This window comes from Eurytemora carolleeae, unplaced genomic scaffold, assembly GCF_000591075.1.
Source record: "Eurytemora carolleeae unplaced genomic scaffold, Eaff_2.0 scaffold905, whole genome shotgun sequence".
NCBI lineage: Eukaryota > Metazoa > Arthropoda > Copepoda > Calanoida > Temoridae > Eurytemora > Eurytemora carolleeae.
Window position 1 is genome coordinate 22,801 of NW_019396791.1, and position 26,785 is coordinate 49,585.

General features: G+C 32.1%; 1 protein-coding gene across 1 annotated transcript in view; it reads left to right on the forward strand.

Moving 5' to 3' along the window:
* Positions 1–2,164: 2,164 nt before the first annotated feature.
* The window catches only part of LOC111708734 (uncharacterized), a 38,762-nt gene continuing 14,141 nt past the window's right edge, over positions 2,165–26,785 (forward strand). The window contains exons 1-12 of the mRNA XM_023482191.1: positions 2,165–2,500; positions 9,993–10,090; positions 12,078–12,118; positions 13,341–13,444; positions 14,321–14,406; positions 15,033–15,125; positions 16,379–16,532; positions 16,985–17,183; positions 18,014–18,238; positions 21,683–21,721; positions 24,694–24,898; positions 26,204–26,514. Of these exons, the coding sequence (XP_023337959.1) occupies positions 9,994–10,090; positions 12,078–12,118; positions 13,341–13,444; positions 14,321–14,406; positions 15,033–15,125; positions 16,379–16,532; positions 16,985–17,183; positions 18,014–18,238; positions 21,683–21,721; positions 24,694–24,898; positions 26,204–26,514 (1,554 nt within the window). The 5' untranslated portion in view covers positions 2,165–2,500; position 9,993. The remainder of the gene's footprint in view (positions 2,501–9,992; positions 10,091–12,077; positions 12,119–13,340; positions 13,445–14,320; positions 14,407–15,032; positions 15,126–16,378; positions 16,533–16,984; positions 17,184–18,013; positions 18,239–21,682; positions 21,722–24,693; positions 24,899–26,203; positions 26,515–26,785) is intronic.

Below are 26,785 nucleotides of genomic sequence, written 5' to 3' on the forward strand. Positions count from 1 at the left end.
TCCATCCTAGATCTTCATCCGTTCTTGCTCTTCTATCCTAGTTCCTCATTCATCCTTGTTCTATCATCCTTACTATTCCATCCTAGCTCTTTATCCATCCTAGCTTTTTCCATCCTGGCGTATTCAGGAATTTGTCCAGGGGGGGGGCTTAAATTTTTTTCTCTTTCCAGGGGGGGGCTCAGCACCCGTTGGGGCCTGAAAACACCCTAAAACACCCTTAGCCCCCATAGCCCTGCCCCCCCCCCCCCCTGAATACGCCTCTGATTGATAGATGGGTAGATGGATAGATAGATAGATAGATAGATAGATAGATTGGCAGCTGGATAGATAGATAAATAGGATTGATAGATAAATAAATAGATCAACAGGAAGATCAAAAGAAAGATAGATAGATAGATGGTTTATCGAACGAAAATATCATTGTCTTTCGATTTACCCTAGCTTTCCGTGTGCGAACTTTGTCAGCACTTCAGAAAACGGTCTTGTCAGCACTCATTTTTTGTCTATATAGCGTATAGTAATTTGCGGAATGTCTGGATAGCGTGTCCGGATAGCGCTGGTCGTCCACTTAGTGCTACAAGAGATACAGAAAATGTCCAGACAACGCTATGGTTTGGGTGTACAAACAGACAGACAAGCCAAATTTATATATAGATATAAATATATAATGAATGTAGGTTTTCAAATTGAAAAACAAACAATTATTATGTTTTTATTCCCACGGAACTAAAGCACTGCAAGCACATACAATCAAATCATACTTTTATTTACAAATAATCTTACGCTTTTTTGAATTTTTATTCAGAGTTAGGGTTTTTTTAAGTTTTAGGACACTTATATTTGTTTATTTATTATTTCTTTAGTGCACTATTAAACAACAGCAACTGAAAATTTGACATATTTTCCACTGCTTTCTTGATGGATTTTCAAAAACCTTGATTTCTGTGTAAGGCAAAAGTTTCAAATTCTGACCTTCCCTTAACCCTATTCTATTCTATTCTACACGTTGACAGATATTCAGCGCTTCTTCTACAATCTACATAGAATGTAAGAAAGAGCTAAAATTACCTTAATTTAAAACGCTTACTTAAACTTCTGATAAAACAACATTAGACCACATTTGTTAAGCTCATAAGTCATGCAATCTCAATGTGATACAAACTTGTTCTTAGATTGTGTGTCGACACTAAATCGCAACATTTTTTGTGACACCCCTTACCTTAATCATGGGCACAGCTGTCAATTCTAAAATTTAAGATGGTTGTTGCTGTTTTTCATTTGCATTGCAATAATGTAAAATGTCCATAACTTTTATATACTATTTAAACTTTACTATTTAAGATGTTGATTGCATTTTGTTACATTTCAATGTTTTCTCTGTTGTTGTATTTCTACTCTTTTGTTTTTCAAAGGTTTAGAAAAATATGTTATCTTTTGATGTAACATCAAACATACGAATTTCATTTGCATATTTTTAATATCTTTATATTTCTTTTCAGATCATTTATTTCTTTATATTTATATATTTACTATTTAATTAAGAGGACTCGAAATAAATGTTCAAAAAAATAAATAATTGTACATTTTTGATTATTTCATGCAAGTAAAACTTAATTTTGATGTTTTTCAAATTTAGACACCCCTCCCCCCTTTCGGCCATTTTGTTGACCATTCATTGACCGCGCCATTTTAAATTTCGCCATTTAAAAAAATGGCGGATTACGGGGGGGAGCACCCCTCTGGTGGCTGCAGGCCTCATACAAGTTTACGCTGGTGCAAGTAACCGTCTGAGATTGCAGGTCCCGGTGAAAGTGGAGCCGGCGCTTAGTACCCGGCGCCACACGTCAGTAGGCGCCATACCGGTATATCAGAAGGGCAGAGTACTATATGGAAACCAATTATAATTTCTCAACATACGCCCAGTTTTGCAACATTTAAGATTTGTACACGTGCCAAGTTTTGCCAACTTTAGGAATGCTTGTTGTTCAAATGAAACCTGGACGTAGCCCCCACTCCTGCACCTTATCCCTGTTTAAATTTTACGTAAACATTTCATATTTCAACGTCATACTTCACAACCACATATGTTACATAACATACGTTTTAATCCCAAGTACTGACCGCTCAAGGTCCTCAAATCAACAAACAACAATCATGTTTTCAGGGTCCAGGGCCTAAAAATGGACAGTGGTTTCAAAGAAAATTGAAAGTGACCGATACAGATCTGCATAAAAACCGAGAAAGTGATTTTTTATAATCAGAAGTTTTCTGGTTCTAAATTTGGAAGTTTTAAAATTGAAAGTGACCGCGTTTAACGACATCGACGTCAAATTTTGACATTCCTGCCGCTATGATAAAGATGATAACCTCGAAACCAGTTTCTAATGTAAAATCTGGATTTTTCAACCTAGTGAGACAACATCTAAAAATACACAAGAACCCAAGCTACTAAATCTACCAATTCGATTAAAATAAAAATACAAGAAAATCATAAATACAGGTTGGTGATTTATTAGAAATAAAATCAATATCTATGAACGCTATACATACAGTATGTCACTTTTGTGTTTGAAATATCTAATACATTTTTTATTATTTCAAGACTTAGGAAGGTGTCTTGTTAGTTAATTGTTTTATATTTTAGTCTGGTTTCCTAGAGTCACAATTAGCAGTCAAATGTTTTGTAAAAAAAATTCAAACAATCAAAACGCTAAGCGATTTCTACAAAATATAAGCTAGCCAGATTCATGTACTAAAATATTTTCGGGGTGCAAGAGAATTAAGATATATATCCATCTTTTCCGGTTTTGTAAAAAATCCATTGAAGAAAAAGCTTTATTAACACAATGATTCTATAATTAAGAAATATAAAAATCCATTTTAAATGCAAATTGTCTCTTATCTTAAAGTTAAAGGAATGATATTTAATCGAGAGAAAAATAAGATACAGGGTTTCCCACGAAACATAACAGTTAGTAAATAGTTTAGATGTCTTCTTCTAATTTGTTAAGTTGTTTGATACCAAAGACAATAATAAAAATATTATATAGGAGTCATTTTATAGTAAAATTAACTTCAAAGTAAAATATATTTGAGCTAAAGATTTTTTAAGCAAAATAAACTACAAACAGCGTTTAATATTTACTACAGTGTATGGAAGAAACATACAAAACTAGCTTCAAACTGTCATGTTTCGTAGGACACCCTGTACATTAGAATATTATCTGCCGAATAACACTTTGGCGTTTAAAAATGAACAGTGAATAAAGTTTTGTGAGAATGTATTTTCTTAAATTGCAAATATTATAATAATAATTTACATTAATACGTACTTATAATTAACAATCTCAGGTTTATCAAATCACTTATTTGTGCAAATTATAAATCTCTCTTTTGATAAAAGATATCCTAAAGTTATTTTTGGAAATCAATCCATCAACAAGTTTTTCAAAAATTGTTATTGAACAAAATAATAATAACAGCAACGAATGTTTAAGATATATTTATTGCAAAGGAAAAAATATATATATTGAGTCAAACTAATTTTCTGAAAGATATAAGATGAAAAATAGTTTTAATTAGAAGGAGAAAACAAGTTTAATTACATTTCTTCTACCCGCCCTTGAAGATATAACAAGAATAATACAAACAAGCCGTTAATAGATTCAGTAATTATACATTAACTAGAGCTTATTAGAAAATAATCCTTTAATTAACCTAATCAAGATAATTAAAGGTAGTGTCCCAAAAATGGTTTTTAAGGGAATTTCAAGTGTACAGTGTCGTCTCAGATTCAGTCTGAGAAATAATAAGGAAGATATCGTTGTTTTTTTAGCTTGAATTCGTTCAAATTTGAAGAGACCTGCAGTTGAAAATGATCAATTGTAAAATAGAAAAAGAGGGATAATTTCATTATTATTGCTTTAGAAAAATGTTTAAAGGGGTACCGTTGTGAATCTTACACAGAGGGTAAAAGGAAATTACGTCTACAGTCTCTTTAAGAAAAGAACAGTTTCAATTCATTAATTAAAAAATGGAAGGAAAGGAACTGAGTTTTAGCCACAAATTCTGACCTTCAAATCGATATATCTTTGCAACCTGATGGTGTTAACATTTAATATTTCAAACTAATAAGAAAATCAGAGTTTGTGACAAAAACTCAATTCCTTTTAGAATTGACTGTTCATTAAATTCACTAAATCTATGTGATCGAGTGTAATTATGCGGTCGTTTTTTTTAGACGTCTTTAATTGATATATTATAAGATGATTGCATGCAAGATGCTGAAATTTATTTTTAAAAACCTGAAATGATGACCTAAATAAACTAATATTTAAATATGCATATATTTTCATATATATATATATGTATAGTTTTAACTATGTTTGAGATTATGTAAGCACAGATTTGGCTAAAATCCTGAAATTGATTTTGATATTTTAATATATTTTATTTTGACGGAAATAGACACAATTAGATGGTAGTTTTTATAATGTACAGTGCACTTTGAACCAATTTTATTGTACAGTGTACGGAGGACAGAGTAACAAGTGTAATGTACAGTGTACCAAATGTAATGTACAGTGTACCAAATGTAATGTACATTGTGCAGTGTGTTGTATAGTTTAAAGCGTACAGTGTGCAGTGTACAGCGTACAGTGTGCAGTGCACAGTTCACAGTGTAAAGTGTACAGTGTACAGCTTTTAGTGTTCAGTGTACAGTATTTAGTGTACAATATCTTGTAATATACAGTGATTGTAAAGTGTACATATTATTAAGTGTGCTGTGTACAGTTTCTATTGAACATGTGAACACGGTGTAAATTGGTTAAATTAAAAGCTGATTAAATTCTCAAATTTAACCACAATTTAACGTTCACAGCATACTTTACATATCTTACTTCCCCCTCCCTTTGATCTCTACCCCCCCCCCCTTCCTAAATCTATACCCCCACCCCCATATTTTTACGATTTTGATTTTGATCTATCTGAAAATTGGCAAAATTGTAACAAAGAAAATTCGCAATTTTCAGTTTTGGTCTAATTTTTAAGGAAAAGTTTGAATTCCCTAGTTCCTTTCTTCTTAGTATATTCAAAAGCTAAAAAATATACGCTGTTCAGTTGAAACTTGAAGAACCATTGAAAAACAACTTTTCCTTTAAATTAGAACAGGACTGAAAATTGCAAATTTTCTTTGCTACAATTTTGCCAATTTTCTGTGATTCTGTGATTCAAAATTTTAGATTTCTTTGGAAATAGTTAATAAACACATTTTTGCTTTTCTAAACTTTTGATTTTGAGAGAAAAAAAAAGTTCGCGGATTTTTTTTGGCACTTGCAGTACCAAAAAAAAAATTTCAAAAAATATTGGAAAATTTCCATACAGGAGAGTTGCACGAAAAAAGGTACACTTTTGTACAAGGCGCCGTAAATCACACTTTTTTTTGACTCACCCTTTATTCTATTTTGGGCCCTTGTTTCTCTAGACCATGAATTTACACCCCCTTCAATTTCCCCATGATCTCCCTGCACCAAACTGAACTCACCCCCCCCCCCCATCCCCATAAATATCCCCAGCAAACTGAATTTCTTGAGATTTCGCTGAGATACATTATTCATTTATTCATCCCAATTTTATGAATTTAAACCGCGTCTCAAATCCCGGTTTCAATTGAGCGTCGGCTTAAATCTCGAAAAAAATTAATACAATTTTCAGTGGAACCAACCATATTTGAGCTGCGGCTTAAATTTAGGCCGCCGCTCACATTCTATAAATTCGGCCTATAGTTTACTATCATTATTAGCTCCCGGCTTTGCCTAAAAATCTAAACATTTCCTTAGTTCCACCGAGAATTTAATAATCAAAATTGAGGCAAATCGGTCCAGGGATTTTAGGAGTTCTGATCGGACGTACAAACAGACAGACAGACAAATAGAGATTACTACTTTATATATACAGATACGAACTTGTAGTGTATATTACAGTGTAGAAAAATGTTGTTCCCATTCTGACACGAATAATACAGGGTGTCCCACGAAACATGACAGTTGATAAATAGTTATGAATGTCGTCTTCCCTATACTGTATTAGATAATAAAGGCTTTTTGCAGTTTATTTCGTTAGAAAAATCTTTTGGTTTAAATATATTTTACTTTGAAATCAAAATTACTACAAAATGACTCCCAAATAATATTTTTATTATTGTCTTTGGTATCAAACAACTCTCAACATATTATTGAAGAAGACATTCTAAACTAACTCACAAACTGTCATGTTTCGTGGGACACCCTGTATCTTGGTTTTCAAATTAATCCATCTTAACAGAATCTGAAAACGGGCCGTGGCATGGCAACACTTCAAATTCTCCCGGTCATGCATAGTAATTTTTTTAACTGTGATAAATTACTCCCTACATTCACTAAAAATATAGCTATACTTTAAAATATTTTGTGAGGGGCGTAATTGAAAGACTAAAATATCTAGAAATATATAAACTAGTCAATAACATAAATTAGTCTATATAATGAATAAGACTATAACATAAACTGTCTGTAACATAAACTAGTCAATAACATAAATTAGTCTATATAATGAATAAGTTTATAACATAAACTTGCCTTTAGCATAAATAAGACTATAACATGAACTAGTCTCTAACATGAACCAGTCAATAAGAACAACTAGTCAATAATATAAACTAGTTTATTACATAAACTAGTCAATAACATAAGCCAGTTTTTAACATAAACTAGTATATAACATGAACTAGTCGAAAAATGAATAGTCCATAACATGAACTAGTCAATAACATTCGCCAGTTTTTTACATAAACTAGTCTTTAACATAAACTAATCTATAACACAAATTAGTCAATAACATAAAGTAGTCTTTAATATAAAATAAACTACAACTATTCTATAAACATAAACTTGTTTATAACATGAACTAGTCTATAAATAGTCTGTAACACGAAATATTCAATGACATGGACTGACTTAGTCCATAACATGAATTATTCTATAACATGAACTACTCTATAACATAAAGTAGCCTTTAACATGAAGAATGCATGGCAAACCTTCTTAACAAGTGTGTAACTTAAACTATTTCATAACAACTAATATATCACATAAACTATTAAATAACATATATTCTTATATGATACGAACTAGTCTATAACTTAAACTAGTAAACTAATCTGTAACATAAACCATTCTATAAAGTGAACTAGTTTATAACATAAACTAGTATGAAACATGAACTATTCCATAAAATGAACTAGTCCACAACACGAACTTTTCTATAACATCCACAGATCCCCCCCCCCTTACCTCACTGAACAGGAAAACAGACCCCCCACCCCCCAACCCCCCCCAAAACTCATTTAAATGCCCATTGGTAATCTGATGAGTGAATAAGATTGACTGAGTACGAAACTCTGAGGCTGGGGGGGAGGGGAGGGATGGGGAAACTATGCATTGCCTGATTTCACTAATATATTAAACCAAGTAGTATTTAAACCCACCTATTGTATTCACAGTATATGCTTAGAAGAGGGTGGGGGGGGAGGGGGGATGGACGTTATGCTTCGACCCTTAACCTGTAATACAAATTTTAATGTAATTGTTCAAAAAGTATTGATAAAACAAATCAAAATATGATTGAAACTTTTTATAAACTTTTTGAGATTGTCATAATTCGAATTTTTTAATTTTAATTTAAAAATTAAAATCTTAAAAATCTGATTTAAACAATGTACATATATTTGGAAGAACAACAAAAAATATCTGAATAAAGATTTTTAAAAAGGAAATGATGCATTTGGTGTTATATGTCCTGTTTTCCCGTCTATAGTTTGGTGTAATGTCCCGTTTTTCCGTCTATAGTTTGGTGTAATGTCCCGTTTTTCCGTCAATAGTTTGGTGTAATGTCCCGTTTTTCCGTCTATAGTTTGGTGTAATGTCCCGTTTTTCCGTCTATAGTTTGGTGTAATGTCCCGTTTTTCCGTCTATAGTTTGGTGTAATGTCCCGTTTTCCCGTCTATAGTTTGGTGTAATGTCCCGTTTTTCCGTCTATAGTTTGGTGTAATGTCCCGTTTTTCCGTCAATAGTTTGGTGTAATGTCCCGTTTTCCCGTCTATAGTTTGGTGTAATGTCCCGTTTTCCCGTCTATAGTTTGGTGTAATGTCCCGTTTTTCCGTCTATAGTTTGGAGTAATGTCCCGTTTTCCCGTCTATAGTTTGTATGTACGGTACTGTACAACTTAAAGTTAGTACGGTGTTTTATAAACCGGAGTTGCAAGGTTATAATGCAAGGAAATTTATTTCAGATGTGTACGCATCTTTTGTACTGCAGTGTACTGTCTCTGGGCGGTAATGTAAACACAAGCTTGATGTCACAGCCTGACATGGGATTCATCTTTCACATAAAATTCAATACTCCTCGGAAACTAAACGAACACTGATGCATCTATTCTTGTTTACAAATTCCGTCACTGGTTTCAATATGTACGCAGAGTATACGCAACTGCAATAAACTTTCCTTGCATTATAACCTTGGTGAGCTGTACTGCACGTACAATGTTCAATTTACATAACAAGCATACAAAGATCCGTGCTGTATTATTGCAAAAACCTGTAGAGAGGAAGTTGGTGTGATGAAATTCTGCCCTGGCCCCCTACCCCCCTTCCACCCTGGCATCCCCTTCCCCTCCCCCCCCTTTCATCACCCGACTAACTAAGGCATCCCTCTATCTCTATCCTTCAAGCATGCTTTGTTTTTGTATAATCAAGATAAACCTGATATTCACGAAAACCTCATTAAAATCAGAAACTCCTCCAAAAATCAAGGTTTAAAAAACATCTTTTTACAGGAAAACAACATTTTTCAAATCGGACAATAGAAGATTGATAAATTTTCATGTTTACTTTAATTTAGTAATTAACTCGATAGGAGATCAAACCAACGGATGAGACTTCAGAGACAAAGATTTACGGAAATTTTTCAATATTTTTATTCACGTTTATCAGTTCCTGGAGTTGTAAACATATATTTCTTTCTTGACCCAATCGGTTTGTATAAACTGAAAGACTAAATTTAATTAATTAATTAATTTAGTCTACAGATCGTCATATTCATAGCTTTACTGGAATAATTTTCTTTTGTATCATAATTTGTTATTATATACAAGTATATAATAATTAATTTTAAAATTTGTTAAACTTCTTAGATTTTTGTGGAAACTTTAAAATGTCCATAAACCATGTGATTGTCCACCATGAAACGTAAACATAAATTTAAGACACAAATATTTCACCTTCAGGGAAAGCAAAAACAATATCCGGGAATTTTGTAATCACGAGAGTTCATAGTTCCCGTTTAATTAAATAATGGTTTAAATAGCTGACTCTACGTGATATTATCTTATTCTTGTAGTTATATATATATATATATATATATATGCAGCATAGTCCTTGAAATATCGCATTCTTCCAGTCCTCATCGTAAATTTACTCAGAGTACGCAAATAATTAAAGGGACTGAGTTATTGACGAAACGCCAAGCAATGTTGAGAATGTTGTCAAAATGGCAGAATTAATTACAATTATCTCTAAATCGTGCAGTTGTTTCCTTCTAAGTATAGATGTATATTTAAAAATATTGTAAAGATGTGTCTGTTCACATTGGTGGGTTTTGTATATTTATTAATTTTACCGTCTTTTGGCCAGCATTACCGACCTATGATTCTCCCCTGTAGAAGGACTGTAATGTAATATTCCCTTAACTTTCCTGTAAAGTAGAATAGTTAATAATAAGTAATTAAAAGTCATTTATATATATATATGTGTGTGTTTTATCGATAATTTAAAGGTGTATTGTTTAATTGAAACACTTTTTTTTCTGGCATTTCTTCTAAAAACATGAATACATGAGAACTCTACAGTAAAACCTTAGTAAACCATTTCAAACTTTTGATCGCGTTTTTTGTTTCAGGATGAAGTTTGAAGGAGGAGGATTAAGTTTAGTTTTGAAATTCTGTTTAGTTCTAGGATCAGATCATAATCATAATCGGTGGAAACGAGAAGGAGAAGGTGACTTTTATGATAATAATAATAACCCCCCTTACCTCACTGAACAGGAAAACAGACCCACCACCCCCCACCCCCCCCCAAAACTCATTTAAATGCCCATTGGTATACTGTAGACTGTAGACTGTAGACTGTAGACTGTAGACTGTAGACTGTAGACTGTAGACTGTAGACTGTAGACTGTAGAAATGTGTTTTGTAGATTACAGGTTTTAGACCATATATAGCTGTAAAATTGTGTAACTAATTGTTTAATAAGCTTGAGAAATTTCTCACACAGAATAACTGCATACTATTCTTTACTATAAAGTACAGGGCTTCAGAGCGGCTAAAGATGCTTAATAAAATCATTATTGATATTAAGAATAAATTTGGTATTAAACACTTGTCTGAACCAAATATTTTAAAAATTAAAATTAAAAAAGAAATAAATGTTTTTGTACGCGCTAAAAAGCTTTGTTCACGGATATTGTTAATCTGCCAATCATTTTGACACACATACATTGTAAAAATAAACCTTGCATGATCCTTAGTTTGATACCAAAGCTGGATAATCTGTTTAATCTTTAGTGAACACTTTCGATTTTCGGCTTAATCCTCTTTTTTGAATATCCCTGTTGGGTTCCGACCAATGAGTTATCGTATCAATTGCGTGCAAAATTCTACGGTTTCTGATTAACTATTCGGTTTCTACAAACGATATTTTTATTTTTTATTTTAAACACTTTTCTGAATATGAAATAAAGCTTAGATTAATCTGCAGCTTAGCAAAAACCAGATATCAAGTATTGATCTCGATATTCACTATACAAGAGTTTCTAGCTCTGATTCACCCAATCAATAAGCCCGATTATGTCCCTGACCCCTTGGCGAACCCCGAAAACCTCAAAATACAGGGTGAGTAAAAAAAAGTGTGATTTGCGGCGCCTGGTGCAAAATTGTACCTTTTTTGTGCAACTCTCCTGTATGGTGTTTTTTCAATATTTTTTGAAAATTTGTAAATTTTTTTGGTACTCCAATGGCCCAAAAGAAAATCCGCGAATCTTTTTTCCTCTCAAAATCAAAAGTTCAGAAAAGTAAAAATGTGTATTCATATTATTTCTCTCTAAATCTAAAATTTTATTAAGATTGAATCACAGAATCCCAGAAAATTGGCAAAATTGTAATAAGAAAATTCGCAATTTGCAGTTCTGGTCAAATTTTTACGCAAAAGTTATTTAAATTCTCAAGTTCCTTTCTTCTCAGGATATTCTAAAGTATTAAATATACGCTGTTCAGTTGAAACCTTAAGAACCATAGAAAAATAATTTTTCCGTAAAAATTATACCAGAACTGAAAATTTTCTTATTACAATTTTGCCAATTTTCTGAGATTCTGTGATTCAATCTTTTTAAAATTCTAGATTTCGATAGAAACAATTTATTTACACAGTTTTGTTTTTCTGAACTTTTGATTTTGAGAGAGAAAAAAGTTCGCGGATTTTTTTTTGGGCCATTGAAGTACCAAAAAAAATTACAAGTTTTCAAAAAATATTAAAAAAAATACCCTACAAGAGAGTTGCACAAAAAAGGTACAATTTTGCACCAGGCGCCGCAAATCACACTTTTTTTACTCACCTTGTAGATCTTCATAAATCTCATGTTTTTTTATATTAACTTCCATTATACGTACTGAGGATGTGAGGGTATGCATTATCCGTACTGAGGATGTGAGGGTACGCATTATCCGTACTGAGGATGTGAGTGTGTACGTGTTATCGAATAAAAACTAAAAACTAAGCAGATTTTGTTGTCATTGTGCTTTAGTACATTTAGTACATCCGCCGGATATATATTTCTTTCTTCTGACGAAATTTTCTATAAAGAGAACCCAGATTAAAGTGAAATATTTAGTAACAAAATGGTTGATTATTGATTAATTGATTAGTAAAGCAATTGATGGATCAATTAGTAACAAAATGGTTGATTATTGATTAATTGATTAATATTTAGAGTATGTGTTTCCTGTACCGAAAATAGAAAATGTATATCAGGTTTGAAAATTTCTAATTTCTAATATTTTAATTTTGTATAATTCTTTTTTTTGTTCTCTTTGATATTTTAATACAGTGTTTTACAAAAGAAAGAAATCCTAAACTCGATGCAGCCAACCTCCACCCCTCAGAGAAAAAAATCTTATATCTAAAAAAACTGGGTCTATATTTAGATAGATTGCTTTGAAACAAGTTTAAATGGGCTTAAAACTTAACTTATTGCAAACAAATAAACTTATCTAAAATTCAAACAATTTTTAAATACAATGAGCCCAAGGGTGGAAACGTCATGTGTGTGCGTCTGTACCAAAAGAGTGTGCGTGTGTGATACCGAACTCGTCTGCAAAGCAGCGCGACTGGCTTTCTCATGCCAGACCAGCTCCATTTCCCTTTCTTTTATTCCTATTCCCTGAGTGAGCCACATAAAGCTAAGAAAGGAATTGAGTCTTTGCCACAAACTCTGCTTTTCTAAATCCCATCTTTGTAATCCAATGCCGTAGACCTTAGATATTTCAAACTATGAATACTGTCAGATGAAAAAATCTAAGTTTGAAATATCAAAGGTTTACACCATCAGGTGGAAATAATAGATGTATTAGAAAATCAGAGTTTGTTACAAAGACTCAATTCCTTTTTTGAATATTTCAATAAAAATGAAAAACAGTAATTGTACAGTGTACACAGATTCATTTTACATTATAAGCTGATTTTTAATTTTCAATCAACTGGTAAAACTTCTTGTTTCGTAAATACGCAAAAGATTGCTTAAATATCATTTCGCTATTTCACAGTTCTATGGGTATTGTTGTTAATAGGTTTGGATCCTTTTTAGAAAAAAAAGTTCATTTTTGCATCTTTTTGGCTCTTTTATATCTTCTGCCAGGATAAAAAAGTGACATAGTGTGAGAAAAACAAATGTTGTAATTAACAATTTATAAAAACATTTTCGTTTCTTACAATATTATTGTATATGAATAAAATCAATAAAGCAATGCACTGAGTTTCTCAAATATTCAACGAGTCGGTTTTTCTTACAATATATTTATATACAAAAGACAAAAACGAGTCAAAAACGAGACAAAAACGAGACAAAGGAAGGCACATCACTATATATGATAGGTCACATCGTATTTTAAATGTTTTTGTTTTTTAAATCCTTATATTGATTTGAAACCCATTTTTTCCCTCAGAACTCTACTTTTGTAATTAAACACATGTTTAGGCGTGGAAGCCGATAGATTACGGGCATCCCCTGGTGGACCCAACAATGCACTATATACCACCAGAACTAGAAACAGTTCACATAGGTCCACAGGAACCAGAACAGTAAGTTTAACTAATTAAGGAAATGTAGACTTAATTTCAAGTTATACACATTCCATATTATGAGGGAACCGCCTGCACGATTCACAGCGGTATCTTTTAAACCTGAAACTGATTAATGATGTTAAAAAGTGTTTAATTCTGATAATTTTCTTTAGTGTTTCTCATTCATTCTTGATCTGACAAATCATTTAGAGGCCCCGCTGTGAATCGCTAATGAGGAGTCATTTGAACTTAAAATTTCAGTCCCTTTATAGGAACAGTTCCTTAAGATAAAATACAAGGAACAGTTCCTCAACATAAAATACAAGGAACAGTTCCTCAAAATAAAATACAAGGAACAGTTCTTCAAGATAAAATACAAGGAACGGTTCCTCAAGATAAAATACAAGGAACAGTTCCTCAAGATAAAATACAAGGAACAGTTCCTCAAGATAAAATACAGGGAACAGTTTCTCAAGATAAAATACAAGGAACAGTTCCTCAACATAAAATACAAGGAACAGTTCCTCAAGATAAAATACAAGGAACAGTTCCTCAAGATAAAATACAAGGAACAGTTCCTCAAGATAAAATACCAGGAACAGTTCCTCAAGATAAAACACAAGGAACATATTCCTAAAGATGAAATGATCCAATGAACCCCAAATATGAGATTTTTTATCGACTTTTATAAAACAAAGTTAACAACAATTTTTCAAGAAACTTTTGATAAAATAGTTTAAAGAAACGTAAAATAATTAGTTTAAATTTGAAATAATTATTGATCTAAATTTATTCGCAAATTAATTTTACATTATATTTTGTTATATTCGGCCCCAACGCCCCCCCCCCCTTTACAAACTTCAAGTTTGGAAATTATTTAATTATAAATCTTAGATTCGACCCGTTTGGAGAGGGTGCAGTTACAGATCAATTTCTAAAAGCCAAGATATATCTATCTCCAGAAACCGGCAGATCCAACGGTAATCACTTAGGAAGCCTTATGTGTTTTTGATGTTGTCAAAGGGGCATCAAAAGCGTAAAAATGTAAAATTTCTGCTTTTTCATGAAAATTGGACTACAGTGATAACCAGAAAACTCTGTAATAGGAAGACAACTTTTAGACTTAAGTTATGCCTTAATAAGCATAGCACAGAGCAATTGTTTATGGGACTACAGTGATAACCAGAAAACTCTGTAATAGGAAGACGACTTTTAAACTTAATTTATGCCTTAAAATAGTCGAATAAGCATAGACACAGCAATTGTGCAGTGTAAACAGACCCATTTTACTTATTTATTGATTTAATAAGTGTCTAGTAAAACCATTTGCTTTGTAACAACATAAAATACACTTAAGTATTGCTATAAAGTCGTTTTCCTTTTTCAGAGTTTTCTGGTTATCACTGTATTTGAAATCATAACTAAAGCGTCCGATAGTCGTCTTCCTACTTCACAGTTTTATGGGTTACTACTAGGGTTTACAACACAAGTTGCGTTTACTTGAAATCGATTGCAAACCCCATGATTCCGCGCAATTTCACACAAAATAGCGCAATTCCGCAAAATTCCGGTGCAACGAGATACCTAATTTTATTTTTTTGTTTAGAGGACGGGATCCATAATCCTGATCGTGTTCATGTTTACAAGGCGCATAGTTCACATCGTGTTGTCAAAGCTGAACCAGGAAACATCATCCCAGGTAGTTACTTGTAATTATAACACGTTAGTCATAATATATGACCGTTGTAACAAGTTCGTTATAACACGTTCCTTGTAACACGTTCGTTATAACATGTTCATTATAACACGTTCATTATAACAAGTTCGTTATAACACGTTTGTTATAACTTGTTCGTTATCACTCGTTCCTTGTAACACGTTCGTTATAACAGGTCAGTTTTTCGAATTTGTTTCGTTTTTGGGCTATATTTTCTGCCAGGGTCAAAATCTTACAAAATGTTTAATATGAAAAAATGCCAAGAAATTTCTTTTGCCAAATATGGACCCTAAAAGTGAATGTTGGCAAAAAACGATCCAAACAAGAACCAACAGAATGCACATCACTAATTCCAGGTCAATTGTTCAAATCATCAAAAAGATAAAAAGATGGCAAAAAATTAAATGATCAATACGTTTGTTGATCAAGAAAGAATTCAATTATTTAAATATATGTTTTTACATTAAAAAGGTTTCCTTAAAAAAAGAAAAAAATATGTTTGAAATGTTTAAACGTTCTGAGTCTAAAACTAAAGAACGAAAAGTTTTGACTTAAATTTTAAGTTTACGGTTAAATGCCACTTCTGACTTAATTTAAACCTTAAACCTTAACCCTGTGATTAAATATTTAACTCGCCAAAATCGACGAGTTAAAATTTAAACACAGGGTTAAAATCTTGAAATCCCGCAATCCTTATTTGTATATCATCATTCAGTGGTAAGCGGCATTCAACTAATTACGATATATTTAAAAGTAAAAATCTTGATTTAATTTCACGTTTTAGATTAATTAATGTTTGCACGTAAACCCAAAATACGGTTGTAACTGTAAATATGTTTTGTTTTCCAAATTCCGTCACTTAAATAATTTAAAATTTAAAACAAACAGCTGATTACCATATACCGATACTTACGTAATAATTCTCCGTAAATCCTTTTCTCTGATTGGTTCAGATTTTCCCCGGGAAATTCCAATTTAAAATTGAGAAAGTTTAATATTAAAGTAGCTATTCATTATTTTACAGAACTTTTAACCTCGAACTTAAAATTCGCGCATTCTTTAGTTTTAGACTCAGATCTTTATTGTTCTTTTATCAGAAAAACAAAATAACAAATTTTAACTTTAAAAAATATTTCTTTATATTTTTATTTATTACCTACTTCTTTCAGTTAGATCAAATTTTGAATGAAACAATGTATCAAATATCACATTTAATTTCAAAGTTAAACTTTTAGATCACACCAAGGCATCACCGCGCATAGACATCGAGGATTACCGAGAAGCGAGTGCGCCGCAACCTCTTAAATCCGGAATATACTACGTGGACGACCCTTTTGAAGAGTTCAGACCAAAGAAAAGACGACGGGACCCGACAGCTGACAGATTCAGGTGAAAAAAAAAATTTAAAATAAAGTTGTTTATAAAGCTTTGAAAGTTGGAAAAGGCCGGAGTGTAGAATCGTCTAAGCTGAAAGAGTTAATTAAATAATAATTTGTTTTAAAAAGCACGAGTTTAGTGGCAGTAATGTAATAAATAAAAGTTGAAAAAAATGTGTTGCACTGAACTTAGGAAGAAAACTCTTGTTAATCCAATTGTTAATTAATTTTTAAGAATCGAAAAATAATCCAAAGATTTTCTCAGTAGAGAAAATGATATGGAAAAAAATGCAAATAATTTAAACAATGTTAGAGTTAGACTAACCTCTTTATAGAACCTTTTAATAATTCAAATCAATTAAATCCGGTTTTTTTATCTTAGAAATCTGTCTACGCCAATTTTCATCAAAGATTGATAATACAAATTATAACTTAAGTAAAATTAATTGATTAAAAAATATCCAGATTTCCCGGAGACAAAGGATTCGGTAGAAGGGTAGATATAGAGAGAGAGGAGAAAAGGAACAATGATAATTCTGAAGGAATGTATATACCTGTATCTCTTCTATCCACTCCGCCAACTATAGAAACCACAGATAGGTCCTACGGAGATATCGTTAACGAGGACTTTTATCAGTTCGAGTTGAAGAATAAAAATCCACAGGTAAGTAATATTAGGAAGTCACTATCGAAACTTGAGTTTGCTTGTTTTACATCAGGTTTATCAGTTTAAGGATAAACTTGAGTTTGTTTGGTATATATCAGGTTTATCAGTTTAAGGATAGACTTGAGTTTGTTGGTTTATATCAGGTTTATCAGTTTAAGGATAGACTTGAGTTTGTTGGTTTATATCAGGTTTATCAGTTTAAGGATAAACTTGAGTTTGTTTTTTATATATCAGGTTTATCAGTTTAAGGATAAACTGGAGTGTGTTTGGTTTTTTTTCAGGTTTATCAGTTTAAGAATAAACTTGAGTTTGTTTGGTTTACATCAGGTTTATCAGTTTAAGGATAAACTTGAGTTTGTTTGGTATATATCAGGTTTATCAGTTTAAGGATAAACTAGAGTTTGTTTGGTTTATATCAGGTTTATCAGTTTAAAGATAAACGTGAGTTTGTTTGGTTTATTTAAGGTTTATCAGTTTAAGGATAAACTTGAGTTTGTTTGCTATATATCAGGTTTATCAGTTCAAAATGAAATCAAGTATGTTACTGTGTTTGAGGAAAATTATGATTTTAGTTTCTCAGTTTTATCAATATTTTCCATATCTCATCTTTAATTTAGTATAATAAATAAAGAAACTTTATTAATAGAACTTGTCTTGATCTGACGTCATTATGTCCTCAAGTTTCTCTCTCTAAGAAGACGTTATTTTTCTATTATTCTATTTGTATAACAGGAACAGAGTCAGACAAATAAATGGCAAAATAAATTGAAAAATTCTAATTGGATTCTAAAAATAAAAGAAAAAAACGAACAATATTAATTTTTAAGGTTTATCCTGTCGGCCCTGAACTCCCTCCAGTCCCTGCTCAGGGTTCTGTGTTCCCCCTGGGAAACCCCTACGGTGTCCCTAACTACCGAAGGACCCCTAACCGAGGTCTTCAGGGAGTGTTTGGCCCTAGGATCCCTGAGGTCTCTGACCATCCTCCTAGGCTAGATACTAGACAGGGTGAACCTAACGTGTGGAACCCTCAACCTGCATCATATGTTGTCAAGGTAGGGTGAAATATTTACACCCCCCCCCCCCCCTCATGCATCCTATCAATTTCAACACGACTTTGCGACATAATAGATTAAACCACTGTGCAATATTATCTATTCCCAACCTTATACTAAAGATTAAACCACTGTGCAATCCTATCTATGCCCCACCTTATATTATAGATTATTCCACTGTGCAATATTATCTATTTCCCACCTTATACTAAAGATTAAATCACTGTGCAATCGAATCTATGCCCCACCTTATACTAAAGATTAAACCACTGTGCAATCCTATCTATACCCCACCTTATACTATAGATTAAACCACTGTGCAATCCTATCTATGCCCCACCTTATACAATAGATTAAACCACTATGCAATCCTATCTATACGCCACCTTATACCATAGATTAAACCACTGTGCAATCCCATCTATACCCCACCTTATACTATAGATTAAACCACTGTGCAATCCTGTCTATACCCTACCTTATACTATAGATTAAACCACTGTGCAATCCTATCTATGCCCCACCTTATATTATAGATTAAACCACTGTGCAATCCTACCTTTCGATCTAGAGTTTACAATTATTGTAAAATTTAAATTGTAGAAATTGTATTTCTCATCAGGTCATCTTCAAATTAAGATTTCATCTTTGATTACATTTTTATGTTTGCTTACATTTATCTGTTTGTTTACATTTATCTGTTTGTTTACATTTATCTGTTGGCTGACATTTATCTGTTTGTTTACATTTATCTGTTTGTTTACATTTATCTGTTTGTTTAAATTTATCTGTTTATTTAGATTTATGTGTTTATTTACTTGTATATGTTTATTTCCATTTATCTGTTTATTTAAATTTATCTGTTTGTCTACTTTTATCTGTTTATTTACTTTTATCTGTTTATTTACATTTATCTGTTTGTTTACTTACTTTTATCTGTTTGTTTACTTACTTTTATCTGTTTTTACATTTATCTATTTGTTTACTTTTATCTCTTTGTTTACATTTATTTTTTACATTAAGCTGTTTCAAGTTTCTTTTAATTGAATAGTTGGGTTTAGCTCCTTATAAACATATTACGTATTTAAGTAGTTTAAAAATTGGATGATGATGATGGACCAAACCTCTAGAAATATCTAGTAAATAAAGTGATATTAGTTCCACATTTTATTGAAAATATATTTCTGGTCTGGGTTGACCCTCGTAATTTCTTGAGATTCTTTCTGTCATAAAGATTCAAAACAAAGTAGTTTCTTTAGTTTTTGAATCATTAAAGAAGTCCTTTTAACTTTTCTCAGGGTATTAGGATGACGTGGCATGTGTTTAATATTTAAACAATTAACGTATGTTAACAAGAAAATAAATGTGCATTCTACAGGGGAAATGAGGAGAAAAAGTGGGGGGGGGGGCCTGCATCATATGTTNCCCCCCCCCCCCTCCACACACATCTTTTATGCATCCTATCAATTTCAACACGACTTTGCGACATAATACCTCTCGTACTATTCATTTACACCCAAGATTAAGATGATAAAAAAATCTTTTTCGGTTCTACTACTGGTTCAGTTTGTAAATGGCGGTGTAAATAAAGTAGTTGAACCAGCTTTACTTAGTTCAACCACATCTTATACTAAAGATTAAAACACTGTGCAATCCTATCTATGCCCCACCTCATACTATAGATTAAACCACTGTGCAATATTGTCTATCCCCCACCTTATACTGAAGATTAAACCACTGGGCAATCCTATCTATACCCCAACTTATACTATAGATTTAACCACTGTGCAATCCTATATATGCCCCTCCTTATACAATAGATTAAACCACTGTGCAATCCTACCTTTCGATCTAGAGTTTACAATTATTGTAGAATTTAAATTGTAGGAATTGTATTTCTCAGCAGGTCATCTACAAATTAAGATTTCATCTTTGATTACATTTATATGTTTGCTTACATTTATCTGCTAGTTTACATTTATCTGTTTGTTTACATTTATCTGTTGGCTTACATTTATCTGTTTGTTTACTTTTATCGGTTTATTTCCGTTTATCTGTTTATTCAAATTTATCTGTTTATTTGCAATTATCTGTTTGTTTACTTTTATTTGTTTATTTCCATTTATTTGTTTATTTAAATTTATCTGTTTATTTCCATTTATCTGTTTATTTAAATTTATCTGTTTATTTCCATTTATCTGTTTATTTAAATTTATCTGTTTGTTTACTTTTATCTGTTTGTTTACTTTTATCTGTTTGTTTACTTGTATCTGTTTTTTTACTTTTATTTGCTTATTTACATTTATCTGTTTGTTTACATTTATCCGTTTGCTTGCTTTTATCTGTTTGTTTACATCTATCTGTTTGTTTACTTTTATCTGTTTGTTCACATTTATCTGTTTGATTACATTTACCTGTTGGCTTACATTTATCTGTTTGTTTACATTTATACGTTTGTTCACATTTATCTGTTTATTTACATACATCTGTTTATTTACATTAATTTGTTTATTTACATTTTTCCGTTTATTTACATTTATCTGTTTGTTTACATTTATCTGTTTAATAATATTTATCTGTTGGCTTACTTTTATCCGTTTGTTTACATTTATCTATTTATTTACTTTTATCTGTTTGTTTACATTTATCTGTTTATTTACTTTTATCTGTTTGTTTACATTTATATGTTTGTTTACATTTATCTGTTTGTTTACATTTATCTGTTTGTTTACTTTTATCTGTTTATTTACATTTATCTTTTACATTAAGCTGTTTCAAGTTTCTTTTAATTGAATAGTTGGGTTTAGCTCCTTATAAGCATATTACCTGTTTGAGTAGTTTAAAAATTTGATGATAATGATGGACCAAACCTCTAGATATAACTAGTAAATAAAGTGATATTAGTTCCACATTTTATTGAAAATATATTTCGATCTGGCTTGACCCTCGTAATTTCTTGAGATTCTTTCTGTCTTGAAGATTCAAAACAAAGTAGTTTCTTTAGATTTTGAATCATTGGAGGAGTACTTTTTAACTTTAACGTATGTTAACAAGAAAATATATGTACATTGTACAGGGGAAATGAGGAGAGAAAGTGGGGGGGAGAAAAGGATGTGGGAGAAAAGGAAGGGAGGGTTGAGAGGGGGTAGGTATGTCAAAATAAACTGTCAATAAACCAGTAAATAAATTTATCTGTATGGTCTAGCATTACTTCATTCAGCATTCATTATTCAGTACAGTACAGTACAGTACAGTACAGTACAGTACAGTACAGTACAGTACAGTACAGTACAGTACAGTACAATAGCATTACTTCATTCAGCATTCATTATTCAGTGCCCCAAGCTCTGGAACTTCTATAGTATTGCACAATACGTAGTTCTCCGCATATTTAATATCCCTACCCCCCTTCATGTTCTACAGATTGATTCAATTTTTTTCCAGGATAGAGAATTCTCTGGACAGCCGACAATTAACAGACAGGTATGTTCTGTCTCCGAAATGTCCTCTTTTGAGATTTTCAGTCTCTAAAATGTCCTGTCCCTAAAATGATCTGTTTTTTAATGTTCTGGCTCTGTGAAACGTCCTGTCCCTGAAATTTCCTAGCTCTGAAATGTCCTGTTTCTTAATGTCCTGTTTCTAAATGTCCTGGCTCTGTAAAACGTCCTGTTCCTGAAATGTCCTGTTTCTAAATGTACTGGCTCTGTGAAACGTCCTGACCCTGAAATGTCCTGTTTCTGTGAAACGCACTGTCCCTGAATTTTCCTGGCTAAAAAATGTCCTGCCTCTGAATAAATATATTATCTATAAATGTCTTTCTCATAAATGTTTTAACTGCCTTTTATTTACTGTATAATCAAGGTTCTCTCCAAAATAGGCCTGAAAGAAATGGCTAGCGCTGATTTAAACACTTGTTCTGCCACTTTAATGGTTAAATCCTCTATTGGGACATATTAAAAAGGACATAGTTTTCAGATCTGTGTGCTTTAAACTTGAATATATATTTGCCATATTCTTTCCAGTGTGTACTTATTCTAAAGAACAAATATGTGTTTTTTCTATTTACCTATCTATCTATGCTCATTAATGTCTATATAAATATATATCTTCTATTCCTTACTCCCTGGTCGAATGTCAATTATAACACGGTAAGATAAAGAAACAATGAACAGTAAAGAAAAGGGGCACATGTCATATTCATGTCCTGTGAACTCACTGCTAATTTTGTACTTTAACAGCATGCTGTACACTCTAAACTTACACTGTACACTGTACACTGTATACTGTACAATAGCAAACTTATAATTAGATCGACCCCCACTCTATACACATACATCTACACAGTTTGTTTTTAATCTTTGTGAAGAAACATCTCAAGGAATAATAATTGTCTTAAAACATTTTTTTTAAAAGTGAATAATTGCATATTATCTTTTTTCCATCTCATAATCTGAGTTAATTTCCCTTATGTCCATTTACAGCCCAAATTTTTATTTTGAATGATCTGTTTTGTTTGTTTATCTTCTTGTGATTTTTTACATTTAAAAAAAATTTTTTTTATCGTTTTTGATGGTTTTTATATCGTTAGAACTGACGAGGGTCAACCCAGACCGAAATATATTTTCAATAAATGTGGAACTAACATCTACTTTTTTACTCATATTTATATAGGTGTTTATTAGGATAAACTAGGAAAAAAGATCAATGAAAAGTATAAATTGTTAATGTAACATGTATTAAAAGTATTTATCACTTATATTTTCCCTGTGGCTACAATTTACAGACTATACATAATGATTTCTTTTATAAAAGACTAGCTGAAGAGGTTGGCGTTTCCCGTGGTAATAAAAAATAAAAATATTTTGATTTTTTAGCCCATGTTACACCCTGGGTTCCCTAAAAAAAATGTCGGCCCATTCGATCCAGCCGTTTGGCCGACGCGGCTATGGGAACACATATACAATTAATTGTCTTGTTTTATTATATAGAAAAATCAAAAATACGTTTTTCCCTTGATTTCATACAAGATTTCTCAAATTAAAAATTCAATAAAAATTTTGTAAATAAAAAAAATGTTCTTTTCAATTTTTGTGAGAAAGATATTTGTAATGCACAAGCGTGATAGATTAAACTGATTGATCACAGAGGGAGACCTTAAATATATTTTTACATCTTGGAAATGGAATTAATTAATTGAATTACTAGCAATCCCCCCTCCTCCCTCTCATGTTACTAGAAACCCCCTACCTCCCTACCCCCCTTCATGTTCTACAGATTGATTCAATTTTTTTCCAGGATAGAGAATTCTCTGGACAGCCGACAATTAACAGACAGGTATGTTCTGTCTCCGAAATGTCCTCTTTTGAGATTTTCAGTCTCTAAAATGTCCTGTCCCTAAAATGATCTGTTTTTTAATGTTCTGGCTCTGTGAAACGTCCTGTCCCTGAAATTTCCTAGCTCTGAAATGTCCTGTTTCTTAATGTCCTGTTTCTAAATGTCCTGGCTCTGTAAAACGTCCTGTTCCTGAAATGTCCTGTTTCTAAATGTACTGGCTCTGTGAAACGTCCTGACCCTGAAATGTCCTGTTTCTGTGAAACGCACTGTCCCTGAATTTTCCTGGCTAAAAAATGTCCTGCCTCTGAATAAATATATTATCTATAAATGTCTTTCTCATAAATGTTTTAACTGCCTTTTATTTACTGTATAATCAAGGTTCTCTCCAAAATAGGCCTGAAAGAAATGGCTAGCGCTGATTTAAACACTTGTTCTGCCACTTTAATGGTTAAATCCTCTATTGGGACATATTAAAAAGGACATAGTTTTCAGATCTGTGTGCTTTAAACTTGAATATATATTTGCCATATTCTTTCCAGTGTGTACTTATTCTAAAGAACAAATATGTGTTTTTTCTATTTACCTATCTATCTATGCTCATTAATGTCTATATAAATATATATCTATATATAAATTTGGCTTGTCTGTTTGTTTGTTTGTTTGTTTGTTTGTATCCAATAAACGTCAAAACGGCTGAACCGATCGGGCCCAAATTTTTTGTGGGACATCTAGGGAGCCCAGGGAAGGTTTATGAATCATCAAAATTTCAAATATTTGTCTCTATCAAAATTCGATCGTCATTAAATTTTTTAAAATTTTGAAAATCCGCGAAATTTTTGGTGAAAATCCGCGAATTATTTTTGTTTAGTTTTACGATGTACACAAAGAGAACATGTTTACAACTAATTTAGAAGATGGGCGCGAAGCGCCCTCTAAGGCTAGAAAGAAGGGTGCGAAGCGCCTTGAATTTCTAGTATATATATATATGGATATATCTATATCTTTATCTACATACAGTAGTGTACAGTGTACAATGTACATATATCTATCAAGCAATATGTTTATCTATATTTATATCAATCTATCTATCTATATATCTATCCATTTGTCCACCTGTTTAGAGTGGTGTAAGGTCCGGCTACCCTCAGGATGAAGGCGGGAACCTTGAAGCCCGCCCCCCGGCAATCAATCCACAATATCATCGGAGAGAGTTTCAGGAAAATAGAGAGACACCGTTTACCTCCTCAGGGGCCTCTGATGTTCCTCAGGAAGATGTTCAGGGACCCCAAGATATTGGATATCAGCTGATCTACTCACAGTCTAGAGGAACAAGACATGTTTTAATCGATCATTTATAGTTTTTTTTCGACGCATTTAAAAATAATTTCATCCTAAATCATTGCAGGACATGACCTCTTTTAACTTGAAATAACATTCTCGATTAGTATCATATTTTTCACAGCTTGATCAGTGTTTTATTCGGTCAATTTCATTTATTGTTTATTTGCCAGAACCAGAATTGAAAATAATCAATTTTAAAATTTTACGACTTGAATTTATCATTCATTTTTCATGATCATACAAAGTTTTTAAGTGTACCATTGTAAATTGGACATGTCACCTATAAATTGTATAATACAGTCCTTTGAATCTGGGTAATTCTAAAAGTCTATTTTTTTATTTGTGCTTTATTGGATGAAATATCCGCAAAATTGAACAGGAAAATCTTCCAATTTCTTACTTACTTGAAATGACCCTAGATGTATAAGAAGATTCCAGCTTTTAAAATATTATATTCCTCCCCCATGGGCTGTAAAAAAAGTCAAATTGTCTAAATATCGGGTTCAAAGTTTGGAAGTTGTTTGATCGAGAGCCTCCTTAAGCAAAGAAAGATTAACAATGCTGGAAGCAATTAATTTCTTTATCAAATGTCATGTAATAACGAGTTAGTAAATTTTAAAATTATCGTTTTGTTGCATGGTACATCTTGTGCCTTGTTTTGCTTTGGTGAATATTGAAAAAAATCCACTTTTAAAAATCACCCTGTATTCTATTCAAATCGATACATCCTTTTAAACCAATGTTTGAGCTTCAAGTAGTAAAATATAAACAAATATTGCACACAATTTTCTTTCGCTTTTTACAGTTTTACAGGAAATGTAAATTTTACTATAACTGAGGAAGCACAGTATACAAACCATTTAGCTTTAATCCAAATGAATCTTTAGGTCACGTTTCATTTCTCTCTGATAGTGTCCTGGTTCACTATCTGAAGGACAATCAATGGAATTATCTTTCGATTTATCAACAAGTTTTTCTTAAACCACGCTTCATCACTGATCTAGGAGTTGTTTCAAGTTATTCGACACAAAAAAAATGAGTTTTTGCCGCAAACTCAAAAAGAGAACATAGTTTGAAATATTAAGGTCTACGACATAGGGTAGCAAAGATATAAGGATGAAAAAAGTTTGTGAAAACAAATCCGTTTCTTTCAAAGGTCATTTAGAAAATTCTTAATTTAAATGTCAATTGATTTTTCATCCATTAGCCAAGAGATACCAATTCGTTTCCAGTAAAATCAGGATTGAACTAGTCAAGATTGATTTGTTTCGTGACATGTTTTTACTCCAGGATTAGAAAAATCTGAATCCGGATGCCCCCATGGACTACCAAGCTTTCTCCGGAGCATTTGCAACCCGTCCTCCCAGCAGAAGCAGCGCATGGATCGAAGTTCCTTCTCTGAGCACGTTGATCCAAACATGCAGAATATTCTGATGAAAGAAATGGCGCCAAATCCAATGTTTCATCACGCCATTTCGCGACGATTGCAAAATTTGGCGCCAGATCAAATTGCAAGATTCTCGAATCTTCCGCTAGATAGTGCTGATGATGGGGCAAGTGGGCCAGCACCCACACATTATAATTTTGTGCAAGATACACAGGTAACATATTTTTTCGACACTAACAGGGACATTATGATGTTTAACCATTAACTTTTGAAGAAATTGTACACGTTACATATGTTATACCGTAAATTCGTTTTCTTTAAATACAAGTCTGAAGAAATAAAAAAAATATCATTAAAAAACAAATTAATCAATAATTTCTTTTGAAAAATGTCTGTTTTCACCCTAACCAAATCTAATTAGGGGGAAAATTGCATGCTGATTCAATGAAGCTGAAGTTTACGTCATGATTTTCATAAAATATTGT